The 26,221-nt window shown below is 40.5% G+C and overlaps 1 protein-coding gene and 1 pseudogene across 3 annotated transcripts in view; both read left to right on the forward strand.

Moving 5' to 3' along the window:
- Nucleotides 1-10,523: 10,523 nt before the first annotated feature.
- LOC139153061 (large ribosomal subunit protein eL28 pseudogene) lies at nucleotides 10,524-14,211 on the forward strand (annotated as a pseudogene).
- Nucleotides 13,640-26,221, forward strand: part of LOC139157273 (sulfotransferase 6B1-like) — a 32,008-nt gene continuing 19,426 nt past the window's right edge. Inside the window, exons 1-4 of one of the 3 annotated variants that reach the window (XM_070733887.1) lie at nucleotides 13,640-13,805; nucleotides 15,973-16,113; nucleotides 16,778-17,025; nucleotides 23,930-24,066. In XM_070733887.1, the coding sequence (XP_070589988.1) occupies nucleotides 16,824-17,025; nucleotides 23,930-24,066 (339 nt within the window). In that variant the 5' untranslated portion in view covers nucleotides 13,640-13,805; nucleotides 15,973-16,113; nucleotides 16,778-16,823. Of the gene's footprint in view, nucleotides 13,806-15,905; nucleotides 16,114-16,777; nucleotides 17,026-23,929; nucleotides 24,067-26,221 lie in introns of those variants that run through there. The other 2 variants (XM_070733888.1, XM_070733886.1) reach the window with 2 other exon arrangements.

Raw genomic sequence — 26,221 nt, forward strand, 5'->3', positions numbered from 1 at the left:
ATGAGCCGGGGTGGCGCAGCAGGTAGAGTGCTGTACTGCAGGCCACTGAAGCTGACTTGTAGATCTGAAGGTCAGCGGTTCAAATCTCATCACCGGTTCAAGGTTGACTCAGCCTTCCATCCTTCTGAGGTGGGTAAAATGAGGACCCGGTTTGTGGGGGCAATAGCCTTGCTCTGTTAAAAAAAAGTGCTATTGCTAACATGTTGTAAGCCACCCTGAGTCTAAGGAGAAGGGTGGCATAAAAATCAAACAAATAAATAAATAAATAAATAAATAAATAAAATACCGCTAAAATGGCAGAATGAGTGTTTTCTCCCTGATTGCTCAAAGGAATAGATCAAGATGAAGTTAGTTATTCTTTTGTCCTGTTGGAGCCAATCAGGTATACAGTGATCCCTCGAGTTTCGCGATCTCGATCTTCGCGAAACGCTATATCGCGATTTTTAAAAAAATATTAATTAAAAAAAAAAACCACTTCCGGGTTTGGCTTCGGGAGTCAGCTGGGAAGCGGCGCGGCTGTTTTAAAAGGTCGCAGCCGGCCTGGGGGGCTTCCCAGCACCCCCCCAAACTCCAACCCGGGTTCGGGGGGGGTGCTGGGAAGCCCCCAGGCTGGCTGCGACCTTTTAAAGCAGCCACGCCGCTTCCCAGCTGAGTCCTGAAGCCAAACGCCAAAGGCGAACCTCCGCGTTTGGCTTCAGGACTCAGCTGGGAAGCGGCGCGGCTGTTTTAAAAGGTCACAGCTGGCCTGGGGGACTTCCCAGCACCCCCCTGAACCCCCAACCTGGGTCTTCCTGGCCGCCCACGCAAAGGGGAAACCCCGGCTCCTCGCTGATGCCCGCCACTCGCCCGCCCGCCAGCAAGAGGGGGAAGACCCAGGGAAGGTTCCTTCGGCCGCCCAGCAGCTGATCTGCTCAGTAGCGCAGCAGCAGCGAGGAGCCAAATCAGGGTTTCCCCTTTGTGTGGGCGGCGGGGAACGCAAACTCCACCATCTACGCATGCGCGGCCATAGAAAAAAGGGCGCGCATGCGCAGATGGTGTTTTTACTTCCGCAACCCTACATCGCGAAAAATAGATTATCGCGAGGGGTCTTGGAACGGAACCCTCGCGGTAATAGAGGGATCACTGTACATTGTTTATTTTATTTCCAATTGTAAATTCAATCTTAGGCAAATACCCTTGTATTTTTTAAAAAAACATTATTGTATAAGTTGGCCTGCCTGTAATTAAAAGGTGATATTCATTACATTTCCTTCATTAAAACATTTTAGCAGGAAATTCCTACGCATGTTTATTCAAAAATAAGTCTGACTATATTCACAATGAGGTTGTCGCCCCATAATGGATGTACAGGACTGCAAACTTAATTAGTGCTTTCAGAAATTCTTAGCATAATGCATTTATTTTCTTCCTCCAAAGGCTTTTTTTCTGAATTCTTCTTCCTATCATCCCTCTGTTTTATACTCCTCACTCATAGCTTCTATCCCACATACTTTTTAATTATTTCCTTACTGTTTTTCTTCCTCATAGGAAGAGCTGGGGTGGCACAATGGTTAGAGTGCAGCACTGCAGGCTACTTCTGCTAAGTGCTAGCTATAGTTCAGCACTTCAAATCTCATCACCGGCTCAAGGTTGACTCAGCCTTCCATCCTTCTGAGGTGGGTAAAATGAGAACCCAGATTGTTGGGGGCAATATGCTGATTCTGTAAACCGCTCAGAGAGGGCTGTAAAAGTAATATGAAGCGGTATATAAGTCTAAATTCCATTGCTATTTATTTATTTATTTATATTTATTTATATTTATTTATATTTATTTATATTTATTTATATTTATTTATATTTATTTATATTTATTTATATTTATTTATATTTATTTATATTTATTTATATTTATTTATATTTATTTATATTTATTTATTTAATAATTTACAATATAAAGTATTAAAAACCCCATTATTAAACAGACATACACACAAGCATACAATACATAAATTGTAAATTGCTATTGATATTTTTTTAATGACTGCTCTATTTGTCATTACCCACCATAGGTATCTATTTTCAACCAAGAATAGCTAACTAAGCATGCATTTTGAAATAGCAATGCAAACTCTACTTATTCGCATTTCCATTGCAATGTTGCATCCAACTACCTAAGGGGCATAGTTTGCTTTTCAGCATCTCACTCAATGAGAATAGAACTGGAAGGGACTTTAGAGATCTTCTAGTCCAGCTCCCTGGTTAAACAGGAGACCTTATATCATTTCAGACAAATGACTGTCCAGTCTGTCCTTTAAAAACCCCAGTGACAAAGCACCCACAGGTTCTGAAGGCAAGTTAATTGTTCTCACTTCTAGGAGGTTTCACCTTAATTGCAGGTTGCTTCTCTCCTTGATTAGTTTCCCACCAGAGAGTAGGTCAAGAAACAATGGATGGAAACTAATCAAGGAGACAAGCAACTAGAATTAAAGAGAGAATGCCTTCTTTGTCACTTGACCCTTTGTGGATGGCTAATTCTGCCCACTGGACCTTTTACTCTGATTTCCACCATTTCATGCAGTGGCACAATTTTATGCAATGCTCTTCAGCTGCCTCAGTCTTTCTTGAAATGCAACTCAGTGGTGAGCAAAGTAGGTTTTATACATAAGCAACAAAAACCAAATGCACAGGTATAGAATAGGTGGCATCTGGCTCAATAGCAATAACTGTGAGAAGGATCTTGGAGTCATAGCAGACAGTCACTTAAGTATGAGCCAGCAGTCTGCTGCAGCTGCCAAAAAGGCCAAAGCAATCCTAGGCTGCATCAACACAGGGATAGTATCAAGGTCACTGCTTTTTACTGTGCTAGTAAGACCACACTTGGAATACTACATCCAGTTTTAACCACAATGTTGAAACTCTAGAAAGAATGTAGACAAAGGTAACAAGGATGATTAGTAGTGATGGGCGAACCCAACGGTGTTCGGGTTCGGCAGGTTTGGCTGAATTTTACGCAAAATTTGGCCGAACCCAAACCGAACCTGAACTCTAAGGGGGAATCCCTCCCACGAAGAGATTCTGGGGCCGGAGCTTTGACATCACCGGCAGGTTGCTAAGGGCACCAGGGTGATCACTTCCTGGATTCCATGGAATCCAGGAAGTGATCACCTTGGCATCCTTAGCAACCTGCCAGTGACATCAAAGCTACGTCCCCGGAATCTATTTGTGGGAGGGATTCCCCAGCTCCTTCAAAGGGAGGTCTTCACGTAAAAATAAACATTGTTATTTTTACGAAAAACAACACCGCAGCGGCGCTGCAAGCAAAGGGCGGTCCTTTCACATAAAAATAAACATGTTTGTTCCATGTGCCATCTGTGGCATACGTGCCATAGGTTCGCCATCATAGATATAGGGTCTCCTGCTTGAGCTGAGGGTTGGACCAGAAGACCTCCAAGGTCCTTTCCAACTCTTGTTATTCCATATTCCATTCATATTCCTCTCCATAGGTCTCCCATGGTCTCCTAATCTCTTGGATTGTCCTCTCTAGCTTTTCATAATGCTTCTCCCTCAGAATGCTAATATCTCATCTTAACACTGGCAATATTTTTTTCCCATAGTATGTATCTTGAGTCACCTGTTGTATAGGTAAACAAGTAGGGTTGCCTGAAGCAGTTTGATGAAAATAAAGAAGCATTTATTCTATTATTCATCTGGAAAATAAATGGGAGCCTTACATAATAGAACTGTTTGAGTTTACATAATGGGTTTATATTACTTAGTTTAAAAAGCGAATGTACCCAGTATCATGTAACTGCATTATATGGTTTACATAACGTGACACTGCCCTTCCTCAAGGATTAATACTGTACCCACAATGACATAACAGAAACTGGATGTTGCTGAACTATTTAAGACCTTGTTTTGGGGTAACCATCTCCTTTTTAAAGCCATTTTACTGTTTTATAAAATTATCCTATAACATGGAATGAATTAGTGAATGCACAGAATCCATATGAGATTTGCTATGTGAAATTGCATCACATTTTAGAGTTTGTTGTTTTAAATTCCATTTTACTTTTTCCATCCAACAGAATGTCATGATCTTGGGTTTTGGAATCTGTCTGATTTTCATCAGGATTATTCTCTGAAAATGGAAAAAAGAGGGCCACCTATCAGGAGCCAGCAAAAGAAAAAAAGAAGTTTTAAAATGAAATGAACCTAGCCAAGAGCTGCTGAGGAAAACCTTGGCAGTTTAAAGGCAGATAGTCGTCACTAGGCTGGCTAGGGAAGTCTGAGAGTTGAAGTCTGTCCATCTTCAAGTTGCCAAGGTTGAGAAACAGTGGTATAGAAAGCCAGTTGGGCAGATTCTGCTGAGCTCGTGCACACACACTCAAGGTGCAATAGGAAGGAAATTGTGCAGCCACAATATATTCCTTTGTTACACAGAAGGAAATCCTTTGATGTTCAATGTTGCTAAATGGGTTGGAAAAAAATTCTAGAAGCCCTGCTTTGCAGACTTCTCCTAACTTTGTTATATGTCCCATTCCCAAGAGATTTTTAGCTTGGATATATAATACGGATAGCCTTGCACTATGGCTTTTTGTTGATGTTGTTTTTAAAAGTAGTTTTTTCCCCCTCCAATTTTGTTTTGACATTTGGAAAACAAATGCATTTATTTCACTGTTCCCTGCATTGGTCTTTTAATTCAAATTTGTTTCTCTTATTTCACCAAATAGAGTTTTAAATGTTTCAGAAGTCAGCTCTCTATTGCTAGATGAGATTTCATTCCTGGCTGGAGGATAGAGATTTCCATCTCCATGACTTATCATTACGAAGCTTATGATTCATGAAAACTTTATTGGCATTTATAAATCTCCAGCAAATTTCATTACATAAGACTATTAGTGGCTTTTTTATTGTTATTACGTTCTGGGAGAAATATTTCAATGGGCTGATAGCCCAAATTCTAGAGTGTAGTTTTGCAATGGCCTAGAGTGAAGGTGAGGCATGCTTAGGTTCTTATCCAACCATCGCTCATGACATATTATTTTAATAAAGCTGGCATGACATACTTAGTAAATCCATATTATAAAATGCTTTCCAAAGTGTTTTTATTGGCCAATTTTCACCTACTGTTTGGGACTGGTATTCTTGCAAGCTTCATGGAAGCTTTAATGGAAAGACTTGTTCCATTGATCTCCTACTTTCCTTCCAACAAGGAGATTATATTAGTTGCTGAAACAGAGAAGACACACTATGGTAAACCTCAACATTTAAATACTGTATATGAAATAGCCAACTTCCTCATCAATCTGCTCATACAGGCTTTTTCTGAAAGTTAACTTAGGGAAAGGAAGGCAACTTCACAATAGTTATGCTGCAGTGCACATGATTATATCAAGACAATTTTAAAGTACAGAAACTGTGTTGGGCAAGTAGAACAATATCTATCTATCTATCTATCTATCTATCTATCTATCTATCTATCTATCTATCTATCTATCTATCTATCTATCTGGTTTTTATGCCGCCCTTCTCCTTAGACTCAGGGCGGCTTACAACATGTTAGCAATAGCACTTTTTAACAGAGCCAGCCTATTGCCCCCACAAACCGGGTCCTCATTTTACCCACCTCAGAAGGATGGAAGGCTGAGTCAACCTTGAGCCGGTGATGAGATTTGAACCACTGACCTACAGATCTACAGTCAACTTCAGTGGCCTGCAGTACAGCACTGTACCTGCTCTGCCACTCCACATATATAGGTGAAGAACTTTAAAACCTGAGAAAAAAAAGACATTCATAAAAATATGACATACAAGAATATTTTATAAGATTCAATCTTCTTTCCCAGATTATAAAACATTGATGCCTTCTCTGTAATATCACATTCCAAGTATACATTAAAGGGATGATGAAATTCCAAGCACAAAAATAAATTATTGCATGGTTAGGTCAGATTTCTGCCAAAGTTATATAATTAATACCAAATATATTTTATTTTCTCCAGAGAACATCGTATCGTCATGCTGTTTGCATTATTATTATTATTATTATTATTATTATTATTATTATTATTATTATTAATTTATTTATTTATTTATTTATTAGACTTGTATGCTGCCCTTCTCTGAAGGAAACATTCCAGAAATATTCCTAGGAGGATGGTTTTCAAGTCTCAAGCTCAAAGATAGTTGTTTGTAAGAATATAAAGGACCACTTTTTTGATCTTTTCTTAAATAATTGATTGGACCAAGTTATCTAAATAATGCAGACAACTATATTGTAATGGTACATGAGAATGACCTTAGGAGATAAGAAAACCAGACACAACCAATAGAACTGTCAGTAAAAATAGCCTACAGCAAGAATGTGGACAAATGCTTTCAGACTTGCAAAATTCTGTTAATGAACCTTTATAATAAAATAAATTACTTCATCTAGTCATGTTTCCTGATTGATCTACTGTATTTATAAGGCTGACACATGAAGGTTAAGAGAATAGACAGTGCTACATCATGAAAAGGAGATACTATATTTTTAAGAAGGCAATCAATGTCTGAAATGGTATAATTTCTTGCTTCAGCAGGAGGTTGGATCAGAAGACCTCCAAAGTCCCTTCCAACTCTGTAATTCTGTTAAATTAAAAATTAATCTCTGTTTTAATCCCTGTGTGTGTGTGTGTGTGTGTGTGTGTGTGTGTGTGTGTCAACAAATGTTGACTTCATCAGAAAGATCAATTTGACTTGAGGATAGATCTATTGAATTCATCTTTCTCTTAAACCCAGAACTTTTACATAAATGTAATCTCCAGTCACACCTATTCTGTTGCTATCTTTCCATTGTCTTGAACTTCTGACATTATAATCAACGTTTATAGAAACCCAGAATCTAAAAGGCACAACTTCAGTCCTTTGCACTTTGCCAAAAGAAAAAGAAAATCTGTTCTAAATTATATTGCCACGTGAATTGTATTTTGGCTGAATTAACCACACAGACGCAGCATCCAGTTACTAAGTGTTTAGACCATTGTTTATTTTCTTTTCAAATAAAAAAAGCAGCAATATTACCGTTTTGTGTGTTTTTAATCCTTGTGTGCATCTCACAATTACTTTGCTGAGATGGCTGGCCGTGTAAAAGAAATTAAATAAATAAACAAACAAACAAACAAATAACAGTGTACTAAGGAAAAATAATCAGGATATATTTGCAACCAATTTGCTCAAAATATATTACCTGGGCATATTACCAATATCAGAATCTCTTTCAGTGGAATTAACCAAGAGAAGAAAATAACCTGGAAATGAAACTTATGTTTGGCGGGACAAAATTGGAAACAAAATTAAAATATGGAGTATATTGTAGGCTTAAAAGTTAAACAAAACTGTTGAAGAAGGAGCTCATCAAGCTGGACTCTGGGTGGTGTACAATAATAAAAATGATATACAACAATTAAAATCCACATGCAAAAAACAATAATCACTTCTGGGCTGGAGCAGGATGCTTATGGCTTAATGGCCCCAGGCATGATGGCAAAGCCATGTTTTTAAGGCTTTCTGGAAGGCCAGGAGAGTGAGGGCGGTGCGGATCTCTTCCAGCCCCAGCACTCTGGAATAGTTGATTCCAGAGTGCTGGGGCTGCCACAGAGAAGGCCCTTCGCCGCAGTTCCACCAGTTGACAATGTTTGGCCGACAGGATCTGGAGAGGGCCAACTCTGTGGGCTCTGATTGTCTTCTGGGAAGTGTGAGGCAGAAGTTGTAGATACAATATTGTGCCTCGGCCATTGGTCACACTCTTCATGAACTTCATGCAATGTCATGATGAGTTAAGTCATCTCAGAGGAACAGAGACAATGACATGGCTGAGATTGATTGACCACTGACAAATCTGTTTCAATGCAAGGATAGGTTGAGAGATCTCCCACTTTTGCTCCAGACATCTTCACCTCCTGAAGAGACCACAGAACAGCAATTGACTTGTCAATTTGATGCTGGGAGATAAGGAGAGCTCTTAAGTTCTCAAACACAGCAGAACTTTTAAGGATAATGGGTTCATTCAACTTCCTTTTCTAAACAATCTTGAATTTATAATTATTTTCAATTTAAAAGGTCTTCCAAGCAGCAAGTCTGAAAAATTACCTGGTGAGTAAAATCTAGGGGTGAAATGCTCCCAGTTCGCTCGTGCCTGTCGGTCATTGGAGAGCAGATTGCGAAGGGAGTGTGAGGCTGTGCCCACCTGCCGAGATTCTGTCATTTGGTCCTTTTATCCTCTGCTCATGTGCAAAGGTTTCTGTGCATGCGCAGATGGTAAAAGGGCCCAAATGGGGGCATCTGGCTAGGTGAGCGGAGCCTCATGCTCCCTTCACAGCTGGCTCTCCAACGACTGACAGGCACGAACGAATCAGGAGCATTTCACCCCTGGTAAAATCCATTCCGAAATAGATTAAAAAGATTAAAAAGAAGAAAATAAACAATAAAAAGCTAAATAAGAATTTAATTTAGGAAAGTTTTAAATGACCTAGGCAGTGTTTCCCAACCTTGGCAACTTGAAGATATCTGGACTTCAACTCCCAGAATTCACCAGCATTCTCTGGCTGGGGAATTCTGGGAGTTGAAGTCCAAATATCTTCAAGTTGCCAAGGTTGGGAAACACTGACCTAGGGGACCATATAACTTTATAATATTGTTTGCTAAGACTTTCAAAACAACTACATAAACAAAACTATGTCTTTTTGAAAACATCAATTGTTTAATCTAACAGGTTAAATGAGCAAGGGGCGGCATACAAATCCAATAAATAAATAAATAAATAAATTTATGTATCTTTCTCACTGACTATAGTCCATTCTCACCATTATCTGGAAAGGAAGTCCACCTTGCAACATTTTAAATTCCAACTTCAGTTTCCATGATGCATGGAAACAATCTACCAAAGTCAAATATGCAAGACCTTGTAAAAAAAAAATCCAATATTTTTTGTCCAGGCTTGAAGGAGGAGGATTTCTCTATGAGCTTTTCTGTTTCTTTGACTCATAGTTCCAGCTGATTCTTATCACTTGTGAATATGCCAGAATCGCTTATAATTTTCTGGCTTATGATAGTTATCTCAGGTGCTTTTCAACCTGCCTGTGCAAAGCCATCTTAATGTTACAGAGAACATAGTTATTATTAGATAAGTTAATTTATAAGATCTAAATGTATAGAGGAAAGATGTTTTGTGGTCACCAATTTAAAAGTATATTTTCTCTCAGGGAAAAAGAATTAAATTTTTATACTTTGTCCTCCCTTATCTTCAGCCAATACTGATAGAATGATTCCCCAGAAAGGGCATCATTATCCATGACAATATCCTTGTGCAAAACCACACAAAGCTATAAGCATGAAATTAGCTAAGCAGGGTTAGACCTGCTCATGTGGGCCATATTGCCGTTGGGAGAAAAAAAAGTTAAAACTCTGATTTTTGTAAGATATTGTTCATGATCTTTCCTTCCCTTTTGTCATTGTGAGCCATGCAAGATCAAAAAGGCAGATACAAGCTTCCTTAAATAGCCCAACCCCACTGCATGTCAATAGCCCCAAGACTTTTGGTTAGAATCATAATAATAACAGAGTTGGAAAGGACCTTGGAGGTCTTCTAGTCCAACCCCCTGCTTAAATAGAAACCTTACACCACTTCAGACAAATGGTTATCCAACATTTTCTTTAAAACTGTCAGTGTTAGAGCATTTACAACTTCTGGAAGCAAGCTGTTCTACTGATTAATTGTTCTAACTGTCAGGAAGTTGCTTCTCTCCTTGTTTAGTTTCCACCCATTGCTTCCTGTTCTACCCTAGGTGCTTTGGAGAATAGTTTGACTCCTTGTTCCTTGTGGCAAACCCCTGACATATTGGAACATTGCTATCATGTCTCCTATCATATCTGCTGTCATGGTTAGAATTTTCCATGTTTATATTCATGTTATATGCCTCATATTCTTTATCTACATTATTATGCCAAACAGCTTTCTTATAATGTGTACGGTTCAAGGATTCCAAAGCTCTGATTGGAAAGACTGACTGGAAAAATTAAGTTGATGCCTAGAAATCATAACGCCGAAGGCATATTTATTTTATGTTTATGGTTCATGCTCCTCATACATAAATCTTCCTTGTTTCCATTGCTGACTTTCACATCCATTTCTCTTCTTTTTATTCTCCTCTTTCCATTCTCCATTCTGCTCCATTCTCCAATTCCTGGTTACTTTTCCTTTTTCTTAACCCACCCCCTTGGAAACCCAGCCCTCTAGCTAAATAATGAACAAATATTAAAATACAAACATTCATTCAGATTCATAAAATATTATGTTACCTCATTAGAGTACTTTGGGATAGGACCCTGGTAGATATGTTGTCCTCAGTTAATGAGTACATAATATTCTTTGGCTCAAATCCAATCAACCCTGGTCAGATTATTATCATACTTGAGGTAACTTAGTGAACACTTAACAGTGTTTTGAAACACCATTAGAAGCTACAATTAGCTTCTTTTTCACTTCCGGATGCAGGATCGAGAAGAGGGAATTCTCCACAATGTCTACTCATCTGCAATGGATGATTGTTCGCAACTGCACAAGTTTCCTTATTAAAAGGAGCAAGCAAACTTACATCACAGAGTCCAACAACCTTAAGGCACGTACCTCCTTCCGTTACATCGCAAGACAATAGGAGTAGAACCAGCTACTGATGGAAAGGGTATTGTTGTAGTCCTTAAGAAGTGTGCAGGCCAACAAAAGCAGGGGTGGGCTATTGCCCGGATTGGGGGGGGGGGGGAAACACAGTGGGGTAGCGAAAATGGAGCTTCACAACAGATACTGTCTAATCCACATTTTTCTATTTTATCAAATAATAGATCATAGTCTACTTTATCAGATGCCTTACTATAAGTCCAAGTAAGTCCTCCATGTAGAGTATTCTGTTGCGGGGGGAAGTCCTCCACCTGCAACAGAATACCCTATGTAACTAGACTTATGTAGGGTTTAGAAAGCTTAGAACTATGTCACCTTAAACATAACCAAAACATACTCCATAAAATCATCTGCTACAATCTCCGTTCTTTCAACGACTACTTCAGCTTTAGCCACAACAACACATGAGCACACAACAGATACAAACTTAAAGTAAACTGCTCCAAACTCGACTGCAAGAAATATGACTTTAGTAACCGAGTAGTTAATGCATGGAACTCACTACCTGACTCTGTAGTATCATCACCTAACCCCCAAAACTTTACCCTTAAACTATCCACTGTTGACCTCACCCGATTCCTAAGAGGTCAGTAAGGGGCATGCATAAATGCATCAGAGTGCCTACCGTCCCCTGTCCTAATGTTTCTCTCTTACTAGTACCATGTATAATCACAGCTTCATTCTAGCACTTCCTATTAGTGCTTTAAAGTATTATTATTATTATTTATTAGATTTGTATGCCGCCCCTCTCCGGAGTATACAATAGTGACATGTTTTCACTAATTGTTTTCTTTCCGTTCAAATAGCCTGGATATATGCAATTAAATTATGTCCTTAAAATTTTGCTGATCCAGTCACATTGTCAAAAAATGCAAAAAGGGAAGGGCGGCATACAAATCTAATCAATAAAATAAAGATTTGTCTGGTATGATCTGTTTTTTAACAAAGCCGTGTTGGCTTCTGGTTATGATGTTGTTTGCCTCTAGGTGTTCCCAGATCTGTTGCTTGATTATCTTTTTCATAATCAAGGTATCTCTCCTGCAAGGTAATTAATTATTGGCGGAAAATCAAAGGATGGTTAAAAGAAATATGCGATTTAGAATTGAAGCCAGAGGCCTACTTTCTAGGGCAATACACAAAATCAAAATACTACCTGATCATCCCTATAATAACTGTAGCGAGAACAACCTATGCACAAATGTGGATGGATAATAATCTCCCAACAGACAATATTATTATAAATAAACTTATGGACTCTCGCTGAAATGTCCAGGCTCACATTTGAATTACAAAATAAACAAGAGAAAATCTTTATAAGTGGCTTGAAACCAGACGAAATACCAATAAATAAGTAAATAATATACCTATATAATTGATAACTATAAATAACATAATGAAAATGTAAATAATTTATATAGGGACTATATTATCTTTTTCAGTGTCTTCCCTCATAGTGATATCAGACTGATAGAGCTGTAGTTTCTTGGACCCATTTCCCCCCCCTTTTTTGAAGATGGGAATCGCCACATCAGCTCTTTTCCAATCATTTGATAGTTCCACAGTGTTTACATGCCAATTACCAAATGTCTGAATTTTGATCAGGTGACCGTGGGGAAGCTGCAGTGGACATAAATGTGAAAAACAGCCATAAGTAACTTTTTTCAGAGTTGTTGCAACTTTGAACAGTCACTAAAAAATTGGTCGTAAGTTGAGGACTACCTGTAAAATAAGAAATAACTCTGCCTATGAGTGGGAATTTACATTACTTCCTACTTTCTTGGTGTTCTCTTAAGATAAGACTTACAGCCTGCTGAATAGATCAACAAAGTCAGAGAAGTTCCATTTTCAGCAAATGCCTCAAATCTTGTAATTTGCTGACCTTTCATGCTTTATTGCCATAATTTGTAGATTTGGCTTGCAACTAGAACAGTCACAGTCTTGGAATTTACATTTTTAAAATAAAAAGCTTTATGGGCCACATGGTACAACATCAAAATAAATAAATTAATAATAATCCATCCTAAGATAAAATACAAGAAATAGTATAAGGGCAGACTAGATGGACCGTGAGGTCTTTTTCTGCCGTCAATCTTCTATGTTTCAATAATAATAATAATAATAATAATAATAATAATAATAATAATAATAATAATAATAATATAAAATACTACTACTACTAATATAATAATAATAATAATAATAATAATAATAATAATAATAATAATAATAATAATAGCAGAATTGAGGAGAACATCAGAATTGAGGAGAAGCAGCTAGAGAAATTAGTGAAATATGAAGATCTAAAAATCGAGCTGCAACGACTCTGGCATAAGCCAGTGAAAGTGGTCCCAGTGGTACTTGGCACCCTGGGCGCAGTACCAAAGGATCTCAACGGACATTTGAAAACCATTGGAATTGACAAAATCTCCATCTGTCAATTGCAAAAGGCCACTTTACTGGGATCGGCAAACATAATTCACCGCTACATCATGCAGTCCTAGGTGCTTGGGAAGCGCCGGACTGGTGATGAAATACGAAATCCAGCATAGTGATCTCGTTTGCTGTGTTGTACTGACATCATCATAATAATAATAATAATAATAATAATAATAATAATAATAATAATAATTGGCATTGTTATTGTTATTTTAAATTTACATGTCAGCCAACTCCCAAAGGACCCTGGGTGGCTTAACAATAGAAATAAATTATTAGAATAAAATATCTTAAACATTAAAACAATTAAAATCCATACATATCATTCTATGGCCAGATCTCGCCGATTACAACCGTGAGTTCAAACCAGAGTTATTATTTTGGCTATTCATATCATACGGGGGAGCAAATACTAATAAAGAGTACAGTTCCTGAGCAGAAATGTAGTGCCTCAAGAATGGGAGCAAGGGTGAAAAGATAAATTGCGATTTTGCAATGTAAGCCGGTCAGAATATTGCAACATAAGCATGAAAGGGCAAAGTCTGCCTCAGGAGAGCTTATATTTTGTCTTTTTAGCGTGTTTCCCTGAAAAGAAGACCTAAGCACAAAATAAGCCCTAGTGAAAGGGGAAGGGCATGGCCAGCACAGGAGATGGTGAGCCAAGAGGTGGTGGGTAAGTCAGAGCGCTGGGTGGCTGTGGGATGTTCATCTTTGGGTACCTCTCAGCTTGCCCATGGCCTGCGCGACGTATCGACATCTCCCGCCTTACATCCTGTGCCTTGGGCTCTGCTGCTGACGTCACTGTGTGAACATGAGCCTCCCGTGGCTGCCCGCCTCCTAGGGCCTGACTCTCACATTTTCACGTGGTGTGTTCAGATTGCCTACCTACCCCCCCCCCCTGCCTCCATTTGCTGCTTGGGCTACACAGCCCCAGAATGTGCAAAACAAGGGACCAGCAGGCTCCAGTCACTGCAGGATGTTGTCATTTCTCACACTCTTGCTGCCTTTTGTGTGCAGGCTGGGAAGGCGAGGCGCTCAGCTGGGATGATCACCCTGAAATCGTGTTTCCACAAAAATAAGCTCTAGTGTTTATTTTGGAGCTCCCCAAAAAATATAAGACCAAGTCTTATTTTCAGGGACATACAATAGCCCTTTCGTGGGCTCCTTGAAACCCATCTCTGTCGTCAGGCGTGGGGGAAGTGACATATTCCTTCCCCCCCCCAGGCCTATACAATTTATGCATGGTATGTTTGTGTGTATGTTTAGTTTTTAATAAGGGTTTTTAGTTATTTTAAATATTAGATTTGTCATATGCTGTTTTATTATTGTTGTTAGCCGCCCCGAGTCTGCGGAGAGGGGCGGCATACAAATTAAATCAAATCAAATCAAATCAAATCAGATCAGATCAGATCAGATCAGATCAGATCAGATCAGATCAAATCAGCAAGCAAATAAATAAATGAATGAATGAATGAATGAATGAATGAATGAATAAATAAATAAATAAATAAATAAATAAATAAATAAATAAATAAATAAATAGATTATAAACCTGGTAAAGCGGGACAACATTGCCGGGGTGGGTGGGTGGGTGGGACGGACAACCCCTCCTTCCCCAATGCCCTCCCTCTGCCTCTCCTTTGCTCCCTGGCTTTAAGCCTGCTCTCCTTCCAATCATTTTCTTTCACCTGCAAAGAAAACCTGCCCCAAAACAATGCCTCTTTCCCACACACCCAGACAACCCTCTGCCCTTCCCAGAAAACGACCATGCCCCTTACATTCCCAAGGAAAAAACTCGATCTTTGTAAGTGTGAGAAGCAGAAGGGGGGGATACTTTGGCTGATCCTCCACTGGCTGTTCAGCAGGCAGCTGCCAGGGAGAAGGAGCCCCACCCTGGGAGTGCTGGGTCGGACCAAGTCTGGGGAAGGGATTAATTGGGGGACGGGCAAAGAAAGTCTGTGCGCCTTTTCAGATGGGAGGAGGGAAGAATTGAGAGCCTTCAAAGCTGCAAAGGGTGGGGGCAATCCTAATCTCCGGGGGGAACTGGTTCCAGAGGGTCGGGGCCGCCACAGAGAAGGCTCTTCCCCTGGGTCCCGCCAGACGACATTGTTTAGTTGACGGGACCCGGAAAAGGCCAACTCTGTGGGACCTAACTGGTCGCTGGAATATGCAGGGTAACAATGCTATACCAGTATGGGGATTATGGGAGTTGTAATCCAAAGCATCAGGAAGGCTGCCTCAGAGGCTTTCTAACTGTGAACTTCACTCAGACAACAATAAAATAAAATTTCCTTTAGCTTTTGTGAATCATATTTAGCTTTTGTGAAACATATTATTTTCCAATGAAATAATAAGATCCAGGATTTTAATGGATTGGATGTATTATTTTGTTTTGCAGTTCATGTTGTTTTAATTATTGGTGGGGAGCTGCCCAAAGCTTGATGTAAAAAATGGGTGGCTATGTAAATGTTTTAAATAAAACCATTTTAAAAAAGAAACAAACCAGCGGAAGCATTTTCAGAGCCGATGAGCAGAACTCGCTCTAAAAGTAATAGAAATGAACATTCTTTTAGTAGGAAAGCAAATCACACTGAGCTCTAGCTCTCAAACTCAGTTGATCAAAATTAAAACTAAAAATGCAAAGGTCAGAAAACTCTTACAATTAAAATAGAGGGAGAGGAGAGGAAGGAGAAAGAAAATTTTTAAAAGGGAGAAAAATGCTAGCCGGTGACGTGAAACACAAAATTAAATACAAAGGCAACCAACAGGGGGAGGGCAGGGGTATGGGATTATTTATGCTAGGAACACACCAGAGTGTGTTCTTCTCCAACTTTCTGCAGGCTACGTCTTGTTGAGCATTAGATTGCCAGGAAAACAAGGGCTGAGATCTGCATCAAGATTGATTATTGTCTTAAGAACTGATATATTGAAGTGCATCAGAAACTTTGTCTCTTACTGCAAAGGGAAGTCTGTGGAAGAATGTAAGCCAATCCTGATATATTTCAAAGAATGCAGAAATATTGAAAAGTGGACAAGCAAAGCTGAGCGAAAGGGAAAGAATGAAACAGGATAAAATGATTTCTTCTTTCTTTCTTTCTTTCTTTCATTCTTTCTCTCTCTCTGTCTCTTCCTTCCTTCCTTCCTTCCTTCCTTCCTTCCTTCCTTCCTTCCTTTTCTTCTTGTGAAGAAAAATATTTGTTCATGTTTTAGCTGTACTGACATTGCAGCCAAACTGAATAGCACTGTATTAGAGAAGGTTAAAACTTGTAACTGGAACAGCTTAAAGTCTCTAGCAGAATAACTGTTTATAGGGACATTATCATTAGATTTTTAAAGAATTTAAAGCTATATTTTTCCAGAATCATCATAATAGTAAGCTAACTCTCTGGCAGACAGTATTAATCTAATTCTCCAGCCGAGTAAGTCTACTGCAGAGTTATGGAGACATAGTTATAGAGTTATAGAGAGTTATAGAGAAATAGTCATTAACTACTGGTATGTTTTTCCAATTGCATCCTAATAGGAAGTATCCGGGATTGAAATGCCTTCAGTTGTAGAATAATCTTTTTCCTGTTTTTGTTTCTATTTGGACAGTTTGATTAGCATTGTAAATACAGGTTTTTAATCACTGTCTTTCTTTGATAGCTGAATACATATATTTTCCACCACACATATCTCAAAAAAGGCAGAAATGGCACAAGTGAGAAAAAAGTTTATTGAGATTCTGGAAAAAGTCATGAAAGAAGGAGAGCAGATGACACCAGAGGAGATGCTGACTACTCACGAAGGAGTTGTATACCCAACTGTCTTTTGCAACCCAGAGCAGTTCAAAGCTTTGGAGGCCTTCCAAGCTAGGAGTGATGATGTACTTCTAGCAGGATACTGCAAATCTGGTGAGTTTGTTTGTTTGTTTCCTTATACCTACAAAGGTGACTCTAGACTTTTGATACATATTTTTAAAAGGCCCTGCTCTATTAAATTTTACTTGAAATGGTGATGAATTGATGAATTGTATGGTAGCAGCCTGGAATAAAATCAACGGGTAAGAGAAACTTCAGGAATAATATGAAAAACATCTTTGCATAGCTGTAATTTCCTGGTTTTTACCATTACCCGAAACATTTAGGTCCTCCATAATTACTATTTAATCTCTAAAGTTGCACTGTGAAAAGAAAACTATCTTTACTTCTATAGAGAGAAACCATATAGTGTTAAACAGACATCAAATCGATCAGTTGAATAGGTTCCAAACTTGCTTTGATTCTATATTGCTGACATTTCAGCTATAAAAGTTTAACGACACTAGCAGTTCTTAGCCTGCATGTTCAATGGCTTTCATGAGCTTTCAATCTTTTATAATTCCAAAGAAAAATCCTACTTGGAAAGGGCACATTTTAATATATTTTATGGTATATAATGAGAATTTTTGGTCTAGTTCTGACTGGAAGCATTTCACATAAAGATAAGTCCTCTATACTGGAAATTTTCTGAATAATTTTTCAGATTGAGGAAGGAATGCAAATAGCCCTTTAATATATCACTTCAGGGAAAGTTAAGCAAAACAAAAACTCACACTTAAAACAAAAACCTCCTTATATTTGAATAGTACTTGGCACCTGCTTTTTTCAAGTGTGCAATTTGCTCAAGTGCTTTAACATCATTTGTCTTTTTTAACTTTCCTGCAGGGTTCTGACTGTGTTTACATTTGGCACATCAATAAAAGAGAATATTTGTAGCTCAGGCTTGAAATCAGGGGACCTGATCCCTGAGCTTGCTTGTATTCCTGCAGACATTTCATTACCCAAACTATGTAACATCATCAGTGCTAGTAAGGAGTGTGATTTGCTGTCCGTTTATATTATAATGCCTTGCCGTGTCACTGTTGGTGCAGATGGTCCTGGAAATTTCTTAGTTAGGCTGTCTACTGTCACATGCCAACTTGTTTAAACATTTATGGAACATTTATAGTTGTTCATATTTAGACAGCTTTAAAAGGGAATTACATCTTTGTTAAAGGTATAATATTTATTTATTTATTTATTTATTTATTTATCTATTTATCTATCTATTTATCTATCTATCTATCTATCTATCTATCTATCTATCTATCTATCTATCTATCTATCTATCTATCTATATGCCACCCCTCTCCAAGGACTCGGGGCGGCTTACAACATATATATAAAAACAACAGAATGCGATAGCTAAATCCAATTAATTAAAACTAAACAAATAATCTAAAATCCCCAGTTATGTTAAAAATCCATCATACCCAACAGCCATACAACCATTCGTCGGCCAGGAGGCTGGGATCTAATCACCCCAGGCAAGGCAGCATAAATGAGTCTTAAGACTCTTGCGGAAGATGAGCAGGGTGGGGGCAGTGTGAATTCTGGGGGGAGCTGATTACAGAGGGCCGGGGCCCCCACAGAGAAGGCCTTTGAATATACTAATTACCCTGTAGTTGTCTATGGGTGTGTTATTCAGCACAGTTCCCAGTTGTGGGCTTCCAACATAAATATTTGTAATGTAGAGGATTGGCTTTTCAGTATATCTCACAAAGTTTTTCTTCCCTTTGTGAGATGTGGCTGGTGTTCCATGTGTAAGGCAGAAAGAAATGATGACCTATCTTCTGCTTTACTTTCCATGTGCCATATTAATGGAATCATTGGTGTATCCAGGTCTTCTCATTGGACTTCCGCTTAAAGCAGGAAGGAGCAAACTAAAGCCCAGACCATCCTACAGTCACTGAATGCCCTTTTAGTCATATTCAGAGCCCCCTTTAAGCCCTTATTTCCTGCCATTTTGAGGTGGGGAATAGATTAAAAGTATGATGTAGGCACACAGTATATCAGTTTAAAACAAAGATGTCCCTACAAATTCCATGATGACTTCGGTGTTCCTCTGCCCTTTAAAAATGCTAAATGGGACTCGAGATAATTAAAACGTTACTTATTCCCCATTAAGGGATATCTTGTGCGGGCATTGAACACCCAGCATTAACTTGAGAAATCACCTTACGCAACTAATTTCCAGTGTCCTGTTATGTAACTACTCATCCCACGAGATTGCTTTTACCTCAGAACAGGAACATGTTCCAGTCAGCCAGCATTCCATCAGACTTACTCAATATTTTCAGCTGCACTTGCCTTGTGGTTATCGTTCAGCATAAACTAAAATCTGTGTTGCATTATTTTGTCATTTGAGGATTTGTGATCAAAGTGTGCCACAATAGTTAGAAAATTAGAATTTCTGTGGTAATCTAACATCGGAAAGTATGCTGTTACAAAATATTCTTAAAAATCATGGGATGTGTGTGTGTATGTGTCTGGGTGGGTGGGTGATATGACAACATCCTATGTCTTTGAAGGCTCTATTACAGTGATGGCGAACCTATGGCACAGGTGCTACAAGTGGCACACGGAGCAATATCTGGTGGCACGCCAGCTGTTACCTTAGCTCAATTCCAACATGCATGTGTGTGCCGGCCAGCTGATTTTTGGCTCACACAGAGGCTCTGGGATGGTATTTTTGGTTTCCGGAGAGCCTCCTGGGCGATGGGGGCATATTTACACTTCCTCGCTCCAGGGAAGCCTTTGGCAGCAGAAAAAAGACCTCATGGTCTATCTAGTCTGCCCTTATACTATTTCCTGTATTTTATCTTAGGGTGGATATATGTTTATCCCAGGCATGTTTACATTCAGTTACTGTGGATTTACCAACCACGTCTGCTAGAAGTTTGTTCCAAGTATCTACCACTCTTTCCGTCAAATAATATTTCCGTTGCTTCTGATCTTTCCCCCAACTAACCTCAGATTTTGCCCCCTTGTTCTTGTGTTCAGTTTCCTATTAAAAACACTTCCCTCCTGAATCTTATTTAACCCTTTCACATATTTAAATGTTTCGATCATGTCCCCCCTTTTCCCTTCTGCCCTCCGGACTCTACAGATGGAGTTCATGAAGTCTTTCCTGATATGTTTTATGCTTTTCAAGCAGAAGCAACTTCTATCCATTGAAATATTGGCCTGATGCCTTGGAGAAACTGAGCAGGGTCTTCATCATCCTTGTGTTGCTTTGCAGCTTTCGGGTTGGATCTTATCTGGACCAGTTTCTTTTGGCTCCAGATGAACCCTTCCATTCACCCAGCCTTTCATAAACTTCCACTGGAACTGACCAGAAGTTGTGAAACAGGCTATCCCCGGCCTCCAGAGGGCCTCCAAGGGGTGGGGGGAACTGTTTTTGCCCTCCCCAGGCATTGAATTATGGGTGTGGGCACTCGCGCATGTGCAATAACAGGCATGCATGCTCTTTCTGAGGGGGTCAATACAAAAGTTTCGCCATCACTGCTCTATTAGGTCCAAATGTTTTCTATCCTGACTAAGACTTCCTTTCAGAAATAGATTCCTCTATGAAGTTAATGAGATCTTTGCCAAAATGATTAGGTTGTGATATCAGAGCAGTGATGGCTAACCTTTCTGTTATCACGGGCCAAAATCCCATGAGCATGCCCACACCCATAATGCAATGCACGCATGACCCCTTTGCAGGGCCCTGCACATGCGAGCCCCCACACCCCATTTTGGGCCTAGTAGGTCTCCCTGCAGCAGCCTGGAGACAAAAACGTCCCCCTTTGCTCCCCCTACCACACCACCGTGCTGCCCCCATCCCCACATTTGCACGGCTATCTCCCACTTGCATGCAATGCAAGCCTGGCAGATATCCCAAAATCATGTGGCTGGAGCATGCACGGTGGAGCTGAGCTGGGACAATGGCTTGTCTGCCCACAAAAAGGGCTCCCATGCCATAGGTTCACTGCCACGGTGTTAAAAGTTAAAGTTGAACTTTACTTGTTGAATGTATAATGTCACTGAATGATTGTCACTTTCATTCCAGAGAAGTAGAAAAGACAGTATCTGGAAATATATACAGTAATACCTCATGATACGAACTTAATTGGTGCAAGGAGGAGGTTCGTAAGACGAAAGGTTCGTAAGACGAAACATTGTTTCCCATAGGAAACAATGTAAAGTCAATTAATCCGTGCAACCAACCCCCCCCCCGGCAAAAAAACGGCTTTCGGCGACTGCTGGGAAGCCGTGCGGCTGTTTTAAAAGGTGACAGCCAGCCTGGGGGGCTTCCCAGCACACCTCCGAACCCGGGTTCGGGGTTCGGGGGTGCTGGGAAGCCCCCCAGGCCGGCTGTGACATTTTAAAAGAGCCGCGCCGCTTCCCATCTGTCTCCTGAAGCCGAACGGCAAAGCCGAACTTCCGCGTTCGGCTTCGGGAGACAGCTGGGAAGCGGCGTGGCTGTTTTAAAAGGTCGCAGCTGGCCTGGGGGGCTTCCCAGCACCCCCTGAACCCCAAACCCGGGTTCGGGGGGGTGATGGGAAGCCCTCCAGGCCGACTGCGACCTTTTAAAAGACCCACGCCGCTTCCCATCTGTCTCCTGAAGCCGAACGGCAAAGCCGAACTTCCGCGTTCGGCTTCAGGAGACAGCTGGGAAGCGGCGCGGCTCTTTTAAAAGGTCGCAGCCGGCCTGGGGGGCTTCCCAGCACCCCCCCGAACCGAACCCAGGGTTCAGAAAAATTTTGCCTCTTCTTACGAACTTTGTTCGAGTTACGAACCGGTGTTCGGGAGGCTTCTGGGAAGCCCCGCCGCCCGGCTGTCACCTTTTAAAACAGCCATGCGGCTTCCCAGCAGTCTCCGAATGCCGGTTCGTAACTCGAAAAAAGTTCGTAAGAAGAGGCAAAATTTTTCTGAACCCCGGGTTCGTATCACGAGTTGTTCGTAAGATGAGGGGTTCGTATCTTGAGGTACCACTGTATATATAATGGGTGTCTAATTCTATTAAAATTTTAAAAGTTCACTTTTGGCAAAGTAGCAATTGTAGCTAGCAGAAGCAATTAAAAATAGTTTTCAAAGTAATCTTGAGAAGTGACTCCTTTGAAAGAGACAGGGCCACTTTGTCAAAGCAAAAGTATTATTTCAAGGCTTCTCTTATCCCTGATGCTCGGTCTGCAAACTTGGGTTTTCTGAGAGGTCTAAGTTCTAAACTTCTACTAGAAGAACTTTCGTATCTTGAAATAGGAGATATTGAAACTTTTAAGGTTAGCATTATTTATGCAGGTTTGATAATTTCATTTAATAAGCAGTATGAACACAAAAGTCATACAGAAAGCCCAATTGCTTGTAATTCTATAAGAGCTGACATTATGTGGACAAATTACAGCACCTTTTTATGAGCCAGTGGAATTTGGCAAGAATTATTCATGCCTTGGTTATTTCCTGCCTTGATTACTCCAATGCATTTTAGAGGGGCTATACTTTATAAAAAGCATTTAGAAAGTGCAATTGGTGAAAAGTGCAGTGTTTAGGTAACTTAATACAGATTCTCCTTTTTGGGGGGGAGGGGAATTCCCCTGGTTAGTGACTATTTGTAAATATCTTGGTAATTGTTTTGAGTGTCCACCACAGGTCATGTCAGATTCTGAGGAGGATGAGCCAGGTCCCTCTGGATACCCTGGGCCAGGGGGGTGGCCAGTTGAAGCAGAAAGCAAGAGTGGGGGAGAAAGTGACTTGAGTGAGCCTGAGGAACCACTAGAGGGGGCTGATATGACAATGGAGAAGTAGTTCCAGTCAGAGGATGAGGAAGACATTAGAATGGAAAGTCAGTGGATAGACCCTTGCTATAGAAGATTGCTCAGTAGGCAAGAGGAGTTGCATAGTAAAAGATATTAGTGTATTGACAGCCTCTTTGTGGTGTGATGTCACTTCCAGGGGTATAAAGCCAAAGGATCTTGGGAAATTTGGTATGGGGATTCAATGTCATTCAATGGAAGAGATGTAAGACTGGGGGTGTGCTTGAAGAAGGCCAATAAACATAATTTCTGCCATAATAAACCTCATTTCTCTGCTGAATGCTTGTTGCCTGGACTCCGATGAGCAAAATTCATATGCTTAAATGATAACTGGACTGTGTTATCTAGGAATGCTGATCAGATCGAGTTTGGCGCCTTTTCCAGACATTAATTTAATTTAATTTGTTAGATTTGTATGCCACCCCTCTCAGAAGATTCAGGGCGGCTCACAACAACAATAAATACAGTAAACAATAATGCAAATCCAATTAATAAAAATAGAATTAAAACCCCTTAATATTAAAAATAATCAATGCGACACAGTCATGCCATTCTCAAGTGCTATAGTCAGAAGAGAGGGAAAGTTAATCTCCCCATGCCTGGCAGCATAAGTGAACCTTTAACATCTTGCGGAAGATGGGGAAGATGGTGGCAATTTGAATCTCCGGGGGGAGATGATTCCAGAGGGCCGGGCCGCCACAGAGAAGGCTCTTCCCCTAGGTCCCGCCAGATGACATTGTTTAGTCGACAGGACCTGGAGAAGGCCAACTCTATGGGACCTAATCGGCCACTGGGATTTGTGCAGCAGACGGCGGTCCTGTAGGTATTCATCAAATGTCATTGTTGACATTTAGCTCCAAAGAGAAAATGCTCCCTTCTTCTAGGCCATTTAGAAGCTGCTTTTCATTATGTGTGCTTATATCAATCAAGAGTTTGATTTATTCATAAAATAAAGGATTTTGGGCGGTTTCGATCTGAGAGTCATGAACAGAACAGTAATCAATGGTAAACACTAAATACTGTGATATGTTCACTGGAATGTGTCCAGTTCCTACAATTTTTTCCGGGCTTTAACTGTAAATCAATTGGTATTGCCTTTATGTTTTTTATTATACAAGTATATTCTCTGTGTCTTTAATTCTGTTTCCCCCTGTCTCCAGGTACCAACTGGGTTGGCCAGATTGTTACTGATTTAGTAATAACATCTGCAAAGAAACATGAACCAGAGAAGTTAAATGAAAAACTTCTCCTAGCAGAAATTCCCTATATCGAAATAGGAGATACTGAAAAGTATAAGGTTAGTATACCGTGCCAATTCAGTGAAGCATTTGATGTGATGTGCTGGTGCCTGGAAGCTGTAAGGGTCTGGATGGGAGCCAACAGGCTCAGGCTCAAGCTCAACCTCGACAAGACTGAATGGATGTGGGCATTTCCTCCAAAGGACCATTCCATCTGTTCTGGGGGTGGGGGAAAACCTTGACCCCCTTAGAAAGGGTCTGCAACTTGGGAGTCCTCCTGGATCCACAGCTGAGCCTCGACTACCATCTCTCAGCTGTGGCCAGGGGACCTTTGCCCAGGTTCGCCTGGTATACCAGGTACTATTTGGACCAGGAGGTGTTGCTCACGGTCACTCAGGCCATCTTGATTATTGCAACACACTCTACATGGGGCTACCCTTGAAGAGTGTTCGGAGACTACAGATAGTCCAGAATGTAGCTGTATGAGCTGTCATGGTTCTACCTAGGTATACCCATATAACACCAACACTCCGCATGCTGCACTGGCTGTTGATTAGTCTCTGGTCACAATTCAAGGTGCTGGTTATCACCTATAAACCCCTACATGGATTAGGACCATCTACGGGACCATCTCCTGCCACCTACCTTCAAGAGACCAATTAGATCTCATAGGGTTGGCCTTCTCCAGGTCCCATGGACTAAGCAATGCAGGTTGGCGGGACCGCAGGGGAGGGCCTTTTCTGCGGCTGCCCCGGATCTATGGAACCAACTACCTCCCGACAGTGTTGCCTCTAATTTTTTTGGGGGGTGGGCGGAAAAGTATAGTGTCTGAGCAGCAGTCCCTTTGGGACTGGGCGGCACAGAAATAATAAATAAGTAAGTAAGTAAGTAAGTAAGTAAGTAAGTAAGTAAGTAAACAAACAAACAAACAAACAAACAAACAATTAAAAAACCCACCCTGTTTTGCCTCAGAGAATTTCAAAATAAAATACTGTACAGTGGAACCCCGACATAAGAGCTGCTCTACTTAAGAGCAACTCGAGATAAGAGCTGGGAGGGGAGAGATATTTTTGTTCTACTTACAAGCCCAAATTCGAGATACAAGCGCCAAGGAGCTGTCTCCTGAAGCCAAATGCTAACTTCCGCGTTCGGCTTCAGGAGACAGCTGCGAAGCGGCGCGCGTGTTTTAAAAGGTTGCAGCCGGCCTGGGGGGCTCGGGGGGGGGGGTGCTTGCAGCTTTCTTTCTTGCTCTTTTTCTTTCTCTCTTTTACCTTCCCTTCCTCTATTTCTTCTTTTCTTTCTCCTTCCCACCTTCTTCCCTCCCTCCCTCCCTTCACTCATTCCTCTCTTACTCTCCCCTTTCATAAGTTTCCTTGCTTCCTTCCTCTGTTCCTGTCCCTTCCCCATTTCTTTCTTTCTTTCTTTCTTTCTTTCTTTCTTGCTCTTTTTCTTTCTCTCTTTTACCTTCCCTTCCTCTATTTCTTCTTTTCTTTCTCCTTCCCACCTTCTTCCCTCCCTCCCTCCCTTCACTCATTCCTCTCTTACTCTCCCCTTTCATAAGTTTCCTTGCTTCCTTCCTCTGTTCCTGTCCCTTCCCTCTTTCCTTCCTTCCTTCCCACCCTCCGTCCATTCATTCACCCATTCCTCTCTTGATCGCTTAAAGCCGGTCCCTGGTGCAAAAAGGGTTGGGGACCTCTGTCCTACAGGATTGGGTGGCAGAGAAGTTGAACATATGTAAATTTAAAAGTTTAAGAAAGTTTACAAGTTAAGTGAAAGAAACTTCATTATTCATTTATATGTACATGTACATTTCTTCATTAAAAACATGTCTTTCTGCATAATTTAGACTAACTTTGTGAGTTTTTTGAGGGCTGGAACCAATTAAAATTATTTACATTAATTCCTATGGGGAAAAGTCGTTCGAGATAAGAGCTGCTCGACTTAAGAGCCCAGGTCCGGAACGAATTAAACTCGTATCTCGAGGTACCACTGTACTGTGTGTCTATAACAGTGAGCTCATAATAGGGCAACTCTATCAATATCAAAATGCCACTTAAATAGTTGAGCTAGTTTCAAACTAGATTTTGATTTTCTTTCTCTCTTCCTTACTCCCATTCTTTTTCTTTCTCTTTTCCTTCCTCTCTTTTTTCTATCTGTTTCTCTCTCTTCCTCTCTTCCTCTCTCTCTCCTTCCCTCTCACTCTTTCCCTCTCGG

The sequence above is a fragment of the Erythrolamprus reginae genome, chromosome 1 (genome assembly GCF_031021105.1).
Source record: "Erythrolamprus reginae isolate rEryReg1 chromosome 1, rEryReg1.hap1, whole genome shotgun sequence".
Lineage (NCBI taxonomy): Eukaryota > Metazoa > Chordata > Lepidosauria > Squamata > Dipsadidae > Erythrolamprus > Erythrolamprus reginae.